We start from the raw sequence: 15,747 nt of genomic DNA on the forward strand, positions 1-15,747 counted from the left end.
TTCCACGCCACACGGTGCCAGACCAGACCACAATAAACTAGATAAGACCAGGGACGGACTAGGAATGAAAAATGGCCCTGGACTTTTTGACTCAGACCAACCCCCCAAAATCCCCCCAGTGATACGCAACACTTTATGTAAACAAGATTACTGAACAATATTTATAACAATAATTTTAGTAAAATATATGTAAAACAGAATAAGGGGAATGTGTTGCTCTTAGGAGAAGGCTGGCTAGAAGGAGCACATATTGGCAGGAAGGTGGCAAGAATCTCTGGAACCATCTGACCAGTAAAATAAATAATACAGGAAGAAATTTGTTGGTGAAAAGACTGGTGAGTAGGCAAGTCATAGAATAAAATTTAAATAAACATATTTCCTACCTCCTTAAATGAGTAATTTCTGCAGCAGCTTACTTCTCTCATCAAGGCCATCTATAACCAGGTTACTGTCCAGGGCCATTAAAACATCTCGCTCAGTAGCCATGAGCATATAAGCCTCCAGGTGCTGTTGAGATAGATTGCTCCTGAGCCTACTCTTGATGAATTTCAGAGTAGAGAAACTCCGCTCACAAGCTACCTGGGTTACTGACAGGGTAAGTAGGAACATGTAAGCAAGACCCTGGATGTGGTATGCATCGTCAATAAGTTGTATTGACTAAGAATACGGTAGCAACACACTGGATAGTCCTTGGAAGATGAACAGCTCTTGTTCACCATCTCCACCTCGTCTTAATTTCCTTCAGGTCCATGATCCTCCATAGTCCTGATTGTGTATTCTTCAAATCCCGATTGTTTTAACCTAGTCCACTGTTCTGCCAGACTAATGAGCTCACTCTGTAAATTGGCCACCGTTGCTCTGCTGTCAAATTTGATCAAACATTTGCTTAGTTCTTGAAGGGCTGTCTGTGGAAGGCCACTGGCACTGGATGTTAGCTGACTAAAGTTTTTAGAGTCCAGAAGAGCCATGTTGGCATACACAGTGCCATTACTCAGAAATCGCAGATGGACACCAATCCTGTATGCACTCTCTGCCCCAATAAATGTCTCATATTGTGCCATCTCTCCAGGCATGGTTATCTTATTTCGAGCCCTTTTCGTTGGCAGAGTGGTCTCTAACTCCAGCTCGGTTTCCTCATCCTGTTTCTTCGACTTCCTGTTTGCCCACTGAACAAATGTGTCTGCAGCTGCCTTGACTTTTTCAAAATCTCTTGCCATTCCTTTCAGCTGCTCCTCTGTAGACACATCGATACTATCAGGGCACCAGGTGAGACTCAAATGCAGACACAGGAGGCAGATGGTTGAGAGTTCATAAACCAGGTCAGTCCAAACAGTACCAGGCGATGGGCAGGCTCGAGGTCAGGGGCATGTAGAGTGGTCAGGCAGGAGGGCTCAGAGTGAGGACAGGCAAGGGTCAAAACCAGGAGGGCGAGAAAAGAGAGACCTGGAAAAGCAGGAGCTGAGACACAAAAACGCTGTTTGACTTGACAAACAAGACGAACTGGTACAGAGAGATAGGAAACACACGGATAAATACACCAGGTCAATAAGCAACACCTGGAGGGGGTGGAGACAAGCACAAGGGTGTGACAGTACCGCACCCTCTAGGGGCGCCATCTTGCATCCTATGTGGGCGCATACCTGGTTGACCAGGGTGTCGATTGGCGATGAAGGCTGGATCCAGGAACTCAGCACCTCTACTCCGGGCCATAACCCTCCCAGTCAAGCAGGTACTGGATACCCTTGCGCCGTGGTCAAACACCCAGCAGGCATTTTACCGTGTATGCCGGATGGCCATCGATGACACGGGGAGGAGGGGTGGGCCTGGAGATGGGCCTGAAAACAAAGGGCTGTGAGGCACAGGCTTAATCCTAGATACATGGGCAGTAGGGTGAATACGGAGGGTACGGGGATAACAAGAGACAGACAGCAATGGAACTAAGGACTCTAGAGATGGGAAAAGGACCAATGAAACGGAGGGGCAGTCTGCGGGACTCCACCCGAAGGGGCAGGTCCCGTGTGGAAAGCCATACCCCCTGCCCAATGCGGTAGCGGGGAGCTGGAGTCCCGCAGTGATCCGCTTGTTGACCATACCTGGAATTGGTCTTGAGAAGTGCCGCCCAAGCTCTTCTCCAGGTACGTCGACAGCAGTGGACGAACATCTGGGCCGAGGGTACGTTGACTTCCTGCTCTTGCTCTGGGAAGTCCCGTGGCTGAACAGGGAAGGGTGTTCGGGGCATACTCAGGTAGTGGGGTTTGTTGAAACCAGGCATCTTAGGGTGATTTCCAGGTCCTGGTTAGCTCGCTCTGACTGGCCTTTAGATTAGGGAACGCCTTCCAGAACTGAGAAGAGAACTGAGGGCCCTGGTCGGAGACAATGTCCACCTGGAGTCCATGGACCTGGAAGACATGCTGCACCATGAGCTGGGCCGTCTCCTTGGCAGAGGGTAGTTTGGGGAGAGGGATGAAATGGGTAGCCTTGGAGAAGCGATCCACTACCGTCAGAATGACGGTGTTGCCATCAGACGGAGGAAGCCCAGTGACAAAGTCCAGAGAGATATGGGACCAGGGATGATGAGGAACAGGTAGTGGCTGAAGGAGGCCAGAAGGAGCTTGCTGTGGCGTCTTGTTCTGAGCACACACAGTGAATGCGGCGACAAAGGCAGAGACGTCAGGAACCATTGTGGGCCACCAGAAACATTGTCGGAGGAAGGCTAGGGTTCGACAGGCACCTGGATGACAGGTCAGCCTGGAGGAATTAGCCCATTCCAGGACCCGGGACCAGACTGAGTCTGGGACAAACAACCGGTTAGCCAGGCTCCCTTCAGGTTCAGGCTGGAAACGTTGTGCCTTGCGAACCAAGGTTTCCATACCCCAACCCACAGAAGCGACAAGGCATGAGGTAGGGAGAATGGTTTCGGAGACTGAGGGTGTGGCGGAGGAACTGTATAGGTGGGAGAGGGAGTCAGGCTTCACATTTTTGGACATTGGGCAGTAGGAAATGGTGAAGTTGAATCTTGTAAATAACAAGATTGAGTTAAGGCGCTTGGCTGTACGGAGATATTCCACATTTTTATGGTAGGTCCAAACCAAAATGGATGTTCTGCTCCTTCCAGCTAGTGCCTCCACTCTTCCAGTGCCATCTTGACCGCCAGAAGTTCTCAGTTGCCTACGTCGTAGTTCCTTTCTGCAGGATTGAGACGATGAGACAGGAAGGCACAGGGGTGAAGCTTTTGGTCCTGGGCAGATCGTTGGGATAGGATGGCCCCCACTCCAACATCAGAAGCATCAACCTCCACCACAAATTGATGGGACGGGTCCGGATGGACGAGGATGGGTGCTGTGGTGAACCAATGCTTCGGGTCCACAAAGGCTCTGTCAACAGCTGGCGACCATGTGAACGGTACTTTGGGAGAGGTGAGTGCAGGGAGGGAGGCCGCCAGGGTGCTGTAGCCCCGAATGAAACTGTGGTAGAAGTTAGTGAACCCCAGGAAACGTTGTAACTGCACTCTGGATGTAGGTTGAGGCCAATCTACCACAGCTTTCAACTTTTCTTGGTCCATTTGGACATTTCCACCAGCGATGACATATCCCAGAAAGGAGATTGTAGAGCGGTGGAACTCAAACTTCCTGGCTTTCACTAACAACTGGTTCTCCAGGAGGCACTGAAGGACGTGTCTGACATGGAGAACGTGTTCTTGGGCAGACCGGAAAAAAAATCAGGATGTCGTCAAGGTAGACGTACACAAAACAATTTTGCATGTCCCGGAGCACATTGTTTACCAGGGCCTGGAAGACGGCGGTGGCGTTGGTGAGTCCAAACGGCATGACCTGGTACTCATAATGTCCACTGGCTGTGTTAAATGCTGTCTTCCACTCATCTCCTTCGCGTATCCGAACCAGGTGGTAGGCATTCCGAAGGTCCAGCTTGTAAAAAATGGTGGCCCCCTGGAGAGGTTCGAAAGCTGAAGAGAGGAGTCATCATTAAGACCCCGGTAGTCAATGCACGGATGCAGGGTCTTGTCCTTCTTCTCCACAAAGAAAACCCCTGCACCGGCAGGAGATGCAGACGGACGGATGCCTCCAGTAGCCAGAGAATCCTCAATGTACTCTTCCATGGCCTTGGTCTCTGGCCCGGATAGAGAATATAGCCGACCACGAGGTGGTGTGATGCCGGGGAGGAGATCAATGGCAAAATCATAAGGACGGTGCGGGGGAAGAGAAGTAGCACGTGCCTTACTAAATACCTCCAGTAGGTCATGGTACTCAGTGGGAACGGCAGAGACATCCGAGGCTTTGCTTATGCCCTGAGGAGGACTTCTCGGGGACGGCTGTGCCGCTTTAAGACAATGGGAATGACAAAACGGGCTCCAACCCAGTCAATAACAGGGTTGTGTTTTTGGAGCCAAGAAAATCACAGAACAACAGGAACATGTGCTGAATTGATGAGGAGGAACTGTATGGTCTCACTGTGGTTTCCTGAAACCCGTATCTGAACGGGCATTGTGCTATGGGTGACTCTTCTAATTGAGGGGCCGTCCAGTGCCCTTGCATCCATGGGGACAGATTGAGTTTGAGTGGGAATACCTAATTCAGAAGCCATGGTAGCATCCATAACACTTTCATCAGCACCAGAGTCATTGCTCAATTGGAAGAGTCACCCATAGCACAGTGCCCATTCAGATACGGGTTAGACTGGTCTTAGACTGGTCTCCCCACAGCAGAATCACAAAAAATGGTGTATGGGTGATGGGAATTAGGGGACTCCCAGTACTTGTACCCACTAGAGAAAATGGTTTCTTAACAGGGTAGGTGACTATATAATGTCCCACACCTCCACAGTACAGACAACAGTTAGAACTCAGCCTACGCGAGCGTTTCCCAACCGATAATCTAGCTCTTCCCAGTTGCATGGGCTCTAGAGTATCCAACTCACCCGTCGCCGATGATTCTCGAGGAACCTCTGGTGTTTTCGGCTCTCCTCGGAAATACACACTTCGGGGATTTCCGGATTCCTTAGGGCGTGCACCAGCATCAACAGATGAACGAGTGTTCCCGAGGCCCGACCTCCTCTCACACCGGAGTTCTAATAGGTGCCCATCAATCCTACTCGAAAAGGCGATGAGGGAATCAAGGTCCAGTGGTATTTCCCAAGCTGCGAGGTCATCCTTTATCCCCTCCGACAGTCCGTGGAGGAAGGTGTCGAACAGAGCCTCCGGATTCCAGGAAGTCTCGGCAGCCTATGTGCGAAAATCTAATGCGTAGTCTGCCACACTGCAGGAGTTCTGACGTACCTGCAGTAGTTTTCAAGCCGCCTCCCTCCCAGGCACCAGAGAATGAAAAACCTTCCTCATCTCTGCCTTAAATTTCTCCAGGCTATGGCACACAGCGGATTGCTCCTCCCACACAGCCGTCGCCCAGGAGACGGCCCTTCCGGACATTAGCATGATTAAATACGCTATCTTCGATCAGTCTGACATGAACGAAGAGGGCTGGAGTTCGAAAATGAGGGAGAACTGGGAAAGGAATGCCCGGCAGGTACCAGGATCACCTGCATAACGCTCCGGGGGAGGTAAGCGAGGTTCTCGGGGAGCCGGGGTAGATTGAACCAATCCACAACTAGTTGAACGGTTACTGGGTGGTTGGGAGGTCTCAGATGTGGCGTGCTGCCTATGAGCTGCTTCAGGAATTTGATCCATTATCGCCTTAAACCAATCAATCAATCAATCAATCAAATGTATTTATAAAGCCCTTCTTACATCCGCTGATGTCACAAAGTGCTGTACAGAAACCCAGCCTAAAACTCCAAACAGCAAGCAATGCAGGTGTAGAAGCACGTGTAGAAACAGGTGTAGAAACCCTTGTAGGCGTTCCGTCAGGGAACGAAGCCCTTCCAAAAGGTCCCGCCTCCCAATGGTCATGCCTCCCAATGGTGGCTCCCTGCAGGGAGACAACGTGACAGAGCTGGTCAAAGTCTGCTGGGTCTGTCATGGCCAGTTTGTACTATAAGGACACCAGGCAAGACCCAAATGCAGACACAAGATGCAAAAGGTTGAGCTCCGATATTTATTATAGCAAAAGGGGTAGGCAAAAGGCAGGTCGGGTACAGGCGAGAGTTCATAAACCAGGTCAGTCCAAACAGTACCAGGCGATAGGCAGGCTTGAGGTCAGGGGCAGTCAGAGTGGTCAGGCAGGCGGGCTCAGAGTCAGGACTGGCAAGAGTCAAAACCAGGAGGGCGAGAAAAGAGAGACTGGGAAAAGCAGGAGCTGAGAAAACTGTGGTTGACTTGACAAACAAGACGAACTGGCACAGAGAGACAGGAAACACAGGGCTAAATACACCTGGGATAATAAGCGACACCTGGAGGGGGTGGAGACAAGCACAAGGACAGGTGAAACAGATCAGGACATGACACATACGATGCGCAGACACAATGTCCACTTGTTTGAAGATGTTTTCAGACTGATGAGGTGACCTGAAATATTCTGAGGAATATCTGAGCTGTAAGTATTGTTTCATACTTCAGCAACCCCTCAATGTATCCTTGTGCCGTGACACGTGCAGTAGTGTTGATGTCTTTCTGATTTTGTATGGTTGAAAAAGTGAGAAGGACATCAACATAGAGGCCCTCATCTGGATTTCCAAAACCTCCAAAGACCTTCTTTAAGGCACTGTCTTTATCCCACCAGTGTGTCTCTCCAATCCTTGCTCTCCTTCGCACCAAATGTTCATCCTCTGGTAGGATTCACTGAAGAACACAGCTATGTTGTTAATGAGAGAAAAAAGTGACCCACTTGCCAAAACACTCTGTTCTGCCTGCCAAAACAAGGTTTAAAATGTGTGCAAAGCACCACACATGCACTTGATTGGTGGACTTTTCAGAGAGCAAGGCAGATAAGCCTTTATACTGGCCTTGCATACTGGAGGCTCCATCAGTGGAATTGCCAATGCACTTGCTGATGTCAAGCTTCATGTTTTCCAGTACTTCACTCAGTACCTGGACAAAGTATTGTCCAGTGGATGCCTCACATTTCACCACAGCCACAAGACTCTCTTGGATGATGTTCGTCACATATCTGACTATGACAGAGCATTGATCTTGTGTTGTAATGTCCTGCGTAGTGTCAATATGGACTGAAAACATGCCAGCTTCCTGGATTTCACTTACTATGGTGGCCTGTATTGTGTGTTGGATGGTGGTATTGACGTTATCGATGGTAGTCTTTGACAATAGAGTGATTAGAGAGCCTCTGCCCCCTCTTGACCCAGACTCATGCAGTGTTTTGCTTTTCTCTATGCAGGCAGTGAGATGCTCTTTCATACACAGGTCGTACTTTCTCAGCCGAATGATCATCTCTAAAAAGTTGCCATGGTCAATGCTGCTGTCATCTAGCGTATAAGCTGCTTCAGACTGCATGCCTCTGTAGCTCAGATCCCTCTTGCCTAGGACTTTAACAACATCTATAATGCGCTCTAGCACTTGCCCTCTTCTGTTCACTTGCTCTCTATGAGAAGACATCTGACTGCCGATGAACAGGCTCTCAATGTTACCTTTGGAGGACCATAGAAAGTTGGCCTCAGCATAATCTCTATGCATAATGCTCTTTGTCTCTCTGATGGATATGCTTCCAGTCTGACATTCCATTCATGAAAGGGCTTTGCAAATGCCATACAAATTAAGCAGAATAAAGCATGGTTCTCTTCACTGTATGACAGCCACTTCCAGTTGATCCCATCTTTACAAAATAAAACCTTCTGCACCACAGACTTTTCACACTTTTGTTGGGGGTGGAAACTAAAAAACTTATCTAGGTCCCCTGACTTCGGCCTCTTAAAATAATCCAAAATTGGGGTGGCAGTGGCACCCTCGCTCTGGCTCAATCTACATCTGTCCACTGCAGATGCACTATCCTCAACCTGGATGAGTAATTAGTATAAATTAGTATATTAGTATAATATTTTAATGTTAAATAAAAAGTATAATGTTGATATAATAGTATAATGTTAGTATAATATTAATATTAATTACATAATGTTAGTATATTCATAATTTCATGTAATAGTATACTATATACCACTAGTATAATATTAATTCCAATTGGACAATACAGCAATTTAAGAAATACACAACCAATATTTATCATTTTTGTAGGTTTTGTTCCATCATTAAATCCTTGTGCAAGACAAATTATCTACATTTCATTGGTGGTTAGTCTCTAATTTGTTAATGCTAAGTACTAACTTGTCAATAATCTTAACCATTCATGCATATCAATGAGTTCAACATTTTGAAAGTTTTCAGTTGCACGTCAACCTTTTTTATGGCCCGCCCCATCCAGGCTGTGATTGGTCGGTTCACGAAAAGTGACATTGACGAACACTTGTTTCAACAAGAGGCACCCGATATAGCTAAATAGCCAACTATCGAAACCCAAACATTGCTTATCTTATCCCTATTGTCTTCTGTTTTACCGCTTCAGCTGCAAACCTTGACTAACAGTTGAACTGGTATCGCTAGGCTCAATGGGCTGCTCTCTCTTTTCTCTGCTGCCAGTGCCTTCAGGCTCACTAGGCTGAGATGATTGACTGGTAACGGCGCCAAATTAATAATTTGTTATTTTAAAAAATTTGGCTGCATCAGCCTCAAGGAACTTCAACCTCTTCTCTCTCCGCTTTTTAGCACCACCTTTACGTTTTTCTCTTTTTGTTTGGCCATCTTGCTCCACTGCACTATTTATCCAAATGTCACCACTTAACAGAGATGGGAAAGGGGCGAGGCTCAGGTAAAGTTAGAATGGACTGGACCAAAAGTAATTGGCTGGGAGAGAGAGGCTGACAGATGTAATACCCAACTGCAGTGGGCCGGCAGCCCACTCGCCTGGGCCAGTCAGACACAGAGCACTTGGTTATTTTTATTTAAGCGGGGGTTGGGGTTATTTTGATTTTGATTTGCATCGGCCCCAATTATCAAGCGGCCCACCGGGAAAACTCCCAGTGCTCCAGATAGCCAGTCCGTCATTGTACAAGACCCTAAGTAGACCATAACACAATAACCCATCAGACCTGACCAGCCCAGAACACAATACACTATGACAAGTTAGAATAGATTAGACTAGATAAGCCTAGACCTACCTGTACTAGAACAGGCCACACAGGATCACAGCAGCACAACCTGCTTATGGGGTATAGAGCTTATTAAGGGTTGTTTTTGGACCAGGCAAAACTAACACAATGGCGCACAGAGAATGCTGAACACGGTTTGACATCCACACACACTTAACGTGTGCTGCCATGGCAGTGCCAGGTACTTGGCAGCCTGCAGTAATTACCCAGGCTAATGAAGGGTCTGACCGAGACAGTTAACCTCTGGATGGGAGCAGAGCTGATCATAGAGCTAATAGAGCCCTGTTTCAGATCACTGTCTTGGACACACCGCCACAGGCACTACTATACCCCAGCACAATTAGCCTGCGGGCTAGCATTGACTGTCCCCCTTCCTTTCTCTCATTACCCCTATTTACCGTACCTTCAGAAAGTATTCATACCCCTTGATTTTTTCCATATTTTGTTGTGTTAAAGCCTGGATTTATAATGAATAAAATAAAATAAATCTCTCACCCAATCTACACACAATAAATACCCCATAATGACAAAGTGAACACGTTTTGTGAAATTTAAGCAAACTTATTGAAAATGAAATACAAAAATATCTCATTCACATACAATACCAGTCAAAAGTTTGCATACGCCTACTAATTCAAGGTTTATTTTTTATTTTTACTATTTTCTACATTGTAGAATAATAGTGAAGACATCAAAACTATGAAATTGCACATATGGAATAATTTAGTAACCACAAAAGTGTTAAACAAATCAAAATATCTTTTATATTTGAGATTCTTCAAAGTTGCCCTCATGTGCCTTGATGACAGCTTTGCACACTTGGCATTCTCTCAACCAGCTTCACCTGGAATGCTTTTCCAACAGTCTTGAAGAAGTGTGTGTGTCTTTGAAAAAGTGTGATTTGAAGTGCCTATTAGGTGTTGGTCTGTCTTGTTTGTCTGTTTGTTTGTCTGTTTATCTGGATGTCATGTGGCCAGTGGTTGTTGTGTAAGGAAAATAAATAGATGGCCATCTATGCTATCATTGTACTGGGTCAATCCGATTAGGATATTGATGTATGATAAATGGGTGGTTGACACAATAAGCCCTTGGTGCACAACTCCTGGTCCCAAGGATTGCAGTGTCTGCTGGTTTAAAATTCACCAATTAAAAAATGTATTCAGTTATTTGAAGCGTTTAGTGTATTATTTTCTCATCATGTAAGATCATAATTTGATCACCCTGTTGCAGGAAATGTTGAACTTGTAGTGTATTTGAGCTTTAACAAGGATTCTAAAGTTTGTAATTTCCACTTTGAAATTTCAGGCTTGATTTTCCTTTACGATAAATGTATCGACTCCAAAATTGTCCATTAATTATAATCCACATAATAATTAACATTTCCTGTTGCTACCGGATTATTTTCCTGCTGTTAGATGATAAGTGTGACTAGGCTAACCAGAGTAACTAATAAAGCATTTCAAATACAATTAAGAGATTCTTAACCTTATCAATTTAGCTAGACATGTGTTTTTGCTTTTCTCATTCTGCTCACACAACATTGGCCTGCAGGATGAACTACATTGAAGACCTGTCACATTGTTACAGATGCAGGATCTTAATTTGATCCAGTTTGCTACAGCAGGCAAATAACCCTGCAGCGACAGGAAATGTGAATTATTATGTGTATTATAATTATTGGACTTTTTTTTTGTAGGGGTTGATACCTTGAATACACTACAAGTTTTCTGCTGCGCAGGAATATTCTCATCAACAAAAGAGTGATCAAATCAAGATCCTACAACTATATGCTCTGGTTAAAGGATGCTTTTTAGGATGCTTGTTGAATACACTTGAAAGAAAAGTGACATACAGTGGGGCAAAAAAAGTATTTAGTCAGCCACCAATTGTGCAAGTTCTCCCACCTAAAAAGATGAGAGAGGCCTGTACTTTTCATCATAGGTACACTTCAACTATGACAGACAAAATGAGAAAAACAATCCAGAAAATCACATTGTAGGATTTTTTATGAGTTTATTTGCACATTATGGTGGAAAATAAGTATTTGGTCACCTACAAACAAGCAAGATTTCTGGCTCTCACAGACCTGTAACTTCTTCTTTAAGAGGCTCCTCTGTCTATCAGTATAAAAGACACCTGTCCACAACCTCAAACAGTCACACTCCAAGCTCCACTATGGCCAAGACCAAAGAGCTGTCAAAGGACACCAGAAACAAAATTGTAGACCTGCACCAGGCTGGGAAGACTGAATCTGCAATAGGTAAGCATCTTGGTTTGAAGAAATCAACTGTGGGAGCAATTATTAGGAAATGGAAGACATACAAGACCTGTCACGCCCTGGTCGAAGTATTTTGTGTTTATCTTCATTTATTTGGTCAGGCCAGGGTGTGGCATGGGTTTTTGTATGTGGTGTGTATGTATTGGGATTGTAGCTTAGTGGGGTGTTCTAATTAAGTCTATGGCTGTCTGAAGTGGTTCTCAATCAGAGGCAGGTGTTTATCGTTGTCTCTGATTGGGAACCATATTTAGGCAGCCATATTCTTTGAGTGTGTCGTGGGTGATTGTCCTTAGTGTCCTTGTTCCTGTCTCTGTGTTAGTTTACACAAGTATAGGCTGTTTCGGTTTTCGTTACTTTCATTACGTTCTTTGTTTTGTAGTGTTTATAATTGATTCGTGTTTTACGTTTGTTTATTAAACATGGATCGCAATCTACACGCTGCATTTTGGTCCGACTCTCCTTCACCACAAGAAAACCCTTACAAGACCACTGATAATCTCCCTCGATCTGGGGCTCCACGCAAGATCTCACCCCGTGGGGTCAAAATTATCACAAGAACGGTGAGCAAAAATCCCAGAACCACACGGGGGGACCTAGTGAATGACCTGCAGAGAGCTGGGACCAAAGTAACAAAGCCTACCATCAGTAACACACTACGCCGCCAGGGACTCAAATACTGCAGTGCCAGACGTGTCCCCCTGCTTAAGCCAGTACATGTCCAGGCCCGTCTGAAGTTTGCTAGAGAGCATTTGGATGACCCAGAAGAAGATTGGGAGAATGTCATGGGTAGATGAAACCAAAATGTAACTTTTTGGTAAAAACTCAACTCGTGTTTGGAGGACAAAGAATGCTGAATTGCATCCAAAGAACACCATACGTACTGTGAAGCATGGGGGTGGAAACATCATGCTTTGGGGCTGTTTTTCTACAAAGGGACCAGGACGACTGATCCGTGTAAAGGAAAGAATGAATGGGGCCATGTATCGTGAGATACAGTGAGTGAAAACCTCCTTCCATCAGCAAGGGCATTGAAGATGAAACGTGGCTGGGTCTTTCAGCATGACAATAATCCCAAACACACCGCCCGGGCAACGAAGGAGTGGCTTCGTAAGAAGCATTTAAACGTCCTGGAGTGGCCTAGCCAGTCTCCAGATCTCAACCCCATAGAAAATCTTTGGAGGGAGTTGAAAGTCTGTGTTGCCCAGCAACAGCCCCAAAACATCACTGCTCTAGAGGAGATCTGCATGGAGGAATGGGCCAAAATACCAGCAACAGTGTGTGAAAACCTTGTGAAGACTTACAGAAAACGTTTGACATCTGTCATTGCCAACAAAGGGTATATAACAAAGTATTGAGATACATTTTTGTTATTGACCAAATACTTATTTTCCACCATAATTTGCTAATAAATTCATAAAAAATCCTACAATGTGATTTTCTGGATTTGTTTTCTTCTCATTTTGTCTGTCATAGTTGAAGTGTACCTATGATTAAAATTACAGGCCTCTCTCATCTTTTTAATAAGTGGGAGAACTTGCACAATTGGTGGCTGACTAAATACTTTTTTGCCCCACTGTATTACCTTACATGCTTTTGCTTCAGAATTTGTTACATTTCGCCTTCATTTACAATATTATTCTTAATTAGACAGGTCTATAATTTAAAGTCAGGATTTTTGTGGGTTGTGTATTTTGCAAGAAACAAAAATATTTGACCATATGTGCAAAAACTCATTACACTCCTATTGTCTTTACTCTCTTCTTTTTATAACCCTTTTATAACCCTTTCTCTCTCTCTCTCTGCCCCCGTAGTGGTGTTTGTGTGTTGCTCTCCGGACACATTCAGGCAGCTGATGGTTCACTTCCGGCGGGCAGGCCTTCCTCAGGAGGAGTTTGTTTTCTTCTACATTGACATGTTTGGACACAGCCTGGACTCCCAGAATGCTCAACCGTGGGCCAGAGGGGACCAAGACGACCTTGTCGCCAAGGAGGCCTTCCAGGTAAGCCTCGGATCAGAGTCGAGTGTATCATCTCATTCCCATCATTACCTTGGAAACAGGTATCTGCTGTATTCTCCACTGACTTACACAGCAGGCCCTGAAGCAATCATATTTTGATGTCCCTGTGTTTCCCCATGGTTGTCATTGTTGTTAAATGTGCTGCCAGGTAGATGAGATGACAAATCTAATCTTGTTGATTTTCCATTCTCTCACTGTGAAGTACTTTAATTTTCTTCTCAATTCCCTAGTGAGTAACAGACTCTCCATCGAGGGGGAGAGAGGCAACATAATTATATGTTTCGTGACATCCCATCAATGTGTTGATATCAGTCTCATCTCACAAAGCCTGAAAGAGCAAAACATAGGGCCTGAGTTTTGAAAATGTAACTGATGCACATACTGTACATAAGTGGTGCACAACATACGGCCCTTCTGGTGGGTCGTGGTCATTTCGCTTTGGTTGACACAGATTTTAAGTGGGTCCTAATGGTCTGGGAACCAATGCCATAACCCATACATATGAACACTTCTCTCACTGCTGTGTTTTTACATGTTAGCCTTCTCAGACCTTAGTTTTCTGCTTGAATTAGGTTGGACCTGTATCTACACAGACTGTAGGAATGGGAGATGAGATGGTTTGATTAATGTTATAAGGTGTTTTGGAGGATGTCTACTGGATGACTGGTCACATTGATAACATATAATAGAGCGACTAGGCTCTAATAACAGTTGCATGTTTATAAAAGCGACAGGCCTGGGAAAGAGGAACTTACTGTTAATTTCTACCACAGAAATGGTGTTTCTCATTCATTCATTAGCAGAAATTGATAACTTGATTTTCTGACCCCATCATATGGTATGATTCTGTATAATTCAGTGAAACCTTTGTCTTATGAATCACAATAAAAAAATATCTTTGTCTGTCTCAGAGTGTGAAAATCCTGACCTATAGAGAACCACAGAACCCTGAATATAAAGATTTTGTGAGGGACCTGAAGACAGATGCCAAGAGAATGTTCAACTTTACGGTGGAGGACTCACTGGTAAGAGGCTGAAGTGTGTGTGTGTGTGTGTGTGGTGGGGGCGTGCTCTCTTGCAGGAAGAAAGTGGGTGATCAAGAGGACAATAACTGAAAGGAGAGAGAGAAAAGGTTATAAGCAGGAAATAGGAGAGAAAAACATGCAGAGAGAACAAAGCAGATGAAGAGCCAGTGAAAAAGGAGGAGTGTCTGCACACACACAGACAGAGAGAGAGAGAGTTGAGATCAAAAGGAGTATTTATTTAAAAAAGACAACTTGATCTCAACATGGCAGACTTGAGGCAATATGAAGGAGAAGACATGCTAAGGCATGAAGACTTAGATCTACTACACAGAATAAAGCTCTGTATAATAATCTATACACTGAGAGTACAAGACATTATGAACTTGACATAGACTGACCAGGTGAATCTCGGTAAAAGCTATGATCCCTTATTGATGTCACTTGTTCAATTCACTTCAATCAGTGTAAATGAAGGGGAGGAGATAGTTTAAAGAAGGATTTTTAAGCCTTGAGACAACTGAGACATGGATTGTGTATGTGTGACATTCAGAGGATGAATGGGCAAGACAAAATATGTAAGTGCCTTTGAACAGGGTATGGTATTAGGTGCCGGGTGCACCGGTTTGAGTGTGTCAAGAACTGCAACGCTGCTGGGTTTTTCACGCTCAACATTTTCCTGTGTGTATCAAGAAAGGTCCACCACCCAAAGGACATCCAGCCAACTTGACACAACTTTGGGGAGCATTGGAGTCAAGAAGGGCCAGCGTCCCTGTGGAACGTTTTCGACACCTTGTAGAGTCCATGCCTGACAAATTGATGCTGTTCTGAGGGCAAAAGGGGTGCAACTCAATATTAGGAAGGTGTTCCTTATGTTTTGTACACTCAGTGTAGGGCTATCATATTATAGAGAACATCTCATTATGAAACATTTGATTGAGCCACGTCTGACAGGCAAAGCAACACATACAAAGAACTATCAGTAGTACTAGATCATTTAGCAGTAGTACTAGTTCATTTAGCAGTAGTATTAGTTCATTCAGCAGTAGTACTAGTTCATTGGTGTTTGCACATCTTAGAGTGTGTTTGTGCGTAGAAAGATGGAGAGGCTGCGATAAGTAGGCTTATACGTAATTGGCTCACGTGCAATGCCTGGACGATTTGATTCTATTTATTTTGGCAGAAAAAAGCTAATTTAGTTAGTGGAGCTTATCTTCTTATTATGTTCCCTACAAAGGTGCACAATGATGATATTCTACACATTTCTGCAGCTGAATCACTGGTGTCTTGTTTAGGAGATGAGAGGG

At 44.9% G+C, this 15,747-nt stretch overlaps 1 protein-coding gene across 1 annotated transcript in view; it reads left to right on the top strand.

Moving 5' to 3' along the window:
- LOC109908026 (atrial natriuretic peptide receptor 1) overlaps positions 1 to 15,747 on the top strand; it is a 58,915-nt gene that overhangs the window by 15,186 nt on the left and 27,982 nt on the right. The window contains exons 3-4 of the mRNA XM_020506399.2: positions 13,213 to 13,400; positions 14,330 to 14,443. Coding sequence (XP_020361988.2) covers positions 13,213 to 13,400; positions 14,330 to 14,443 — 302 coding nt within the window. The remainder of the gene's footprint in view (positions 1 to 13,212; positions 13,401 to 14,329; positions 14,444 to 15,747) is intronic.

Source organism: Oncorhynchus kisutch, linkage group LG2, assembly GCF_002021735.2.
Source record: "Oncorhynchus kisutch isolate 150728-3 linkage group LG2, Okis_V2, whole genome shotgun sequence".
In the NCBI taxonomy this organism is placed as follows: Eukaryota; Metazoa; Chordata; class Actinopteri; order Salmoniformes; family Salmonidae; genus Oncorhynchus; species Oncorhynchus kisutch.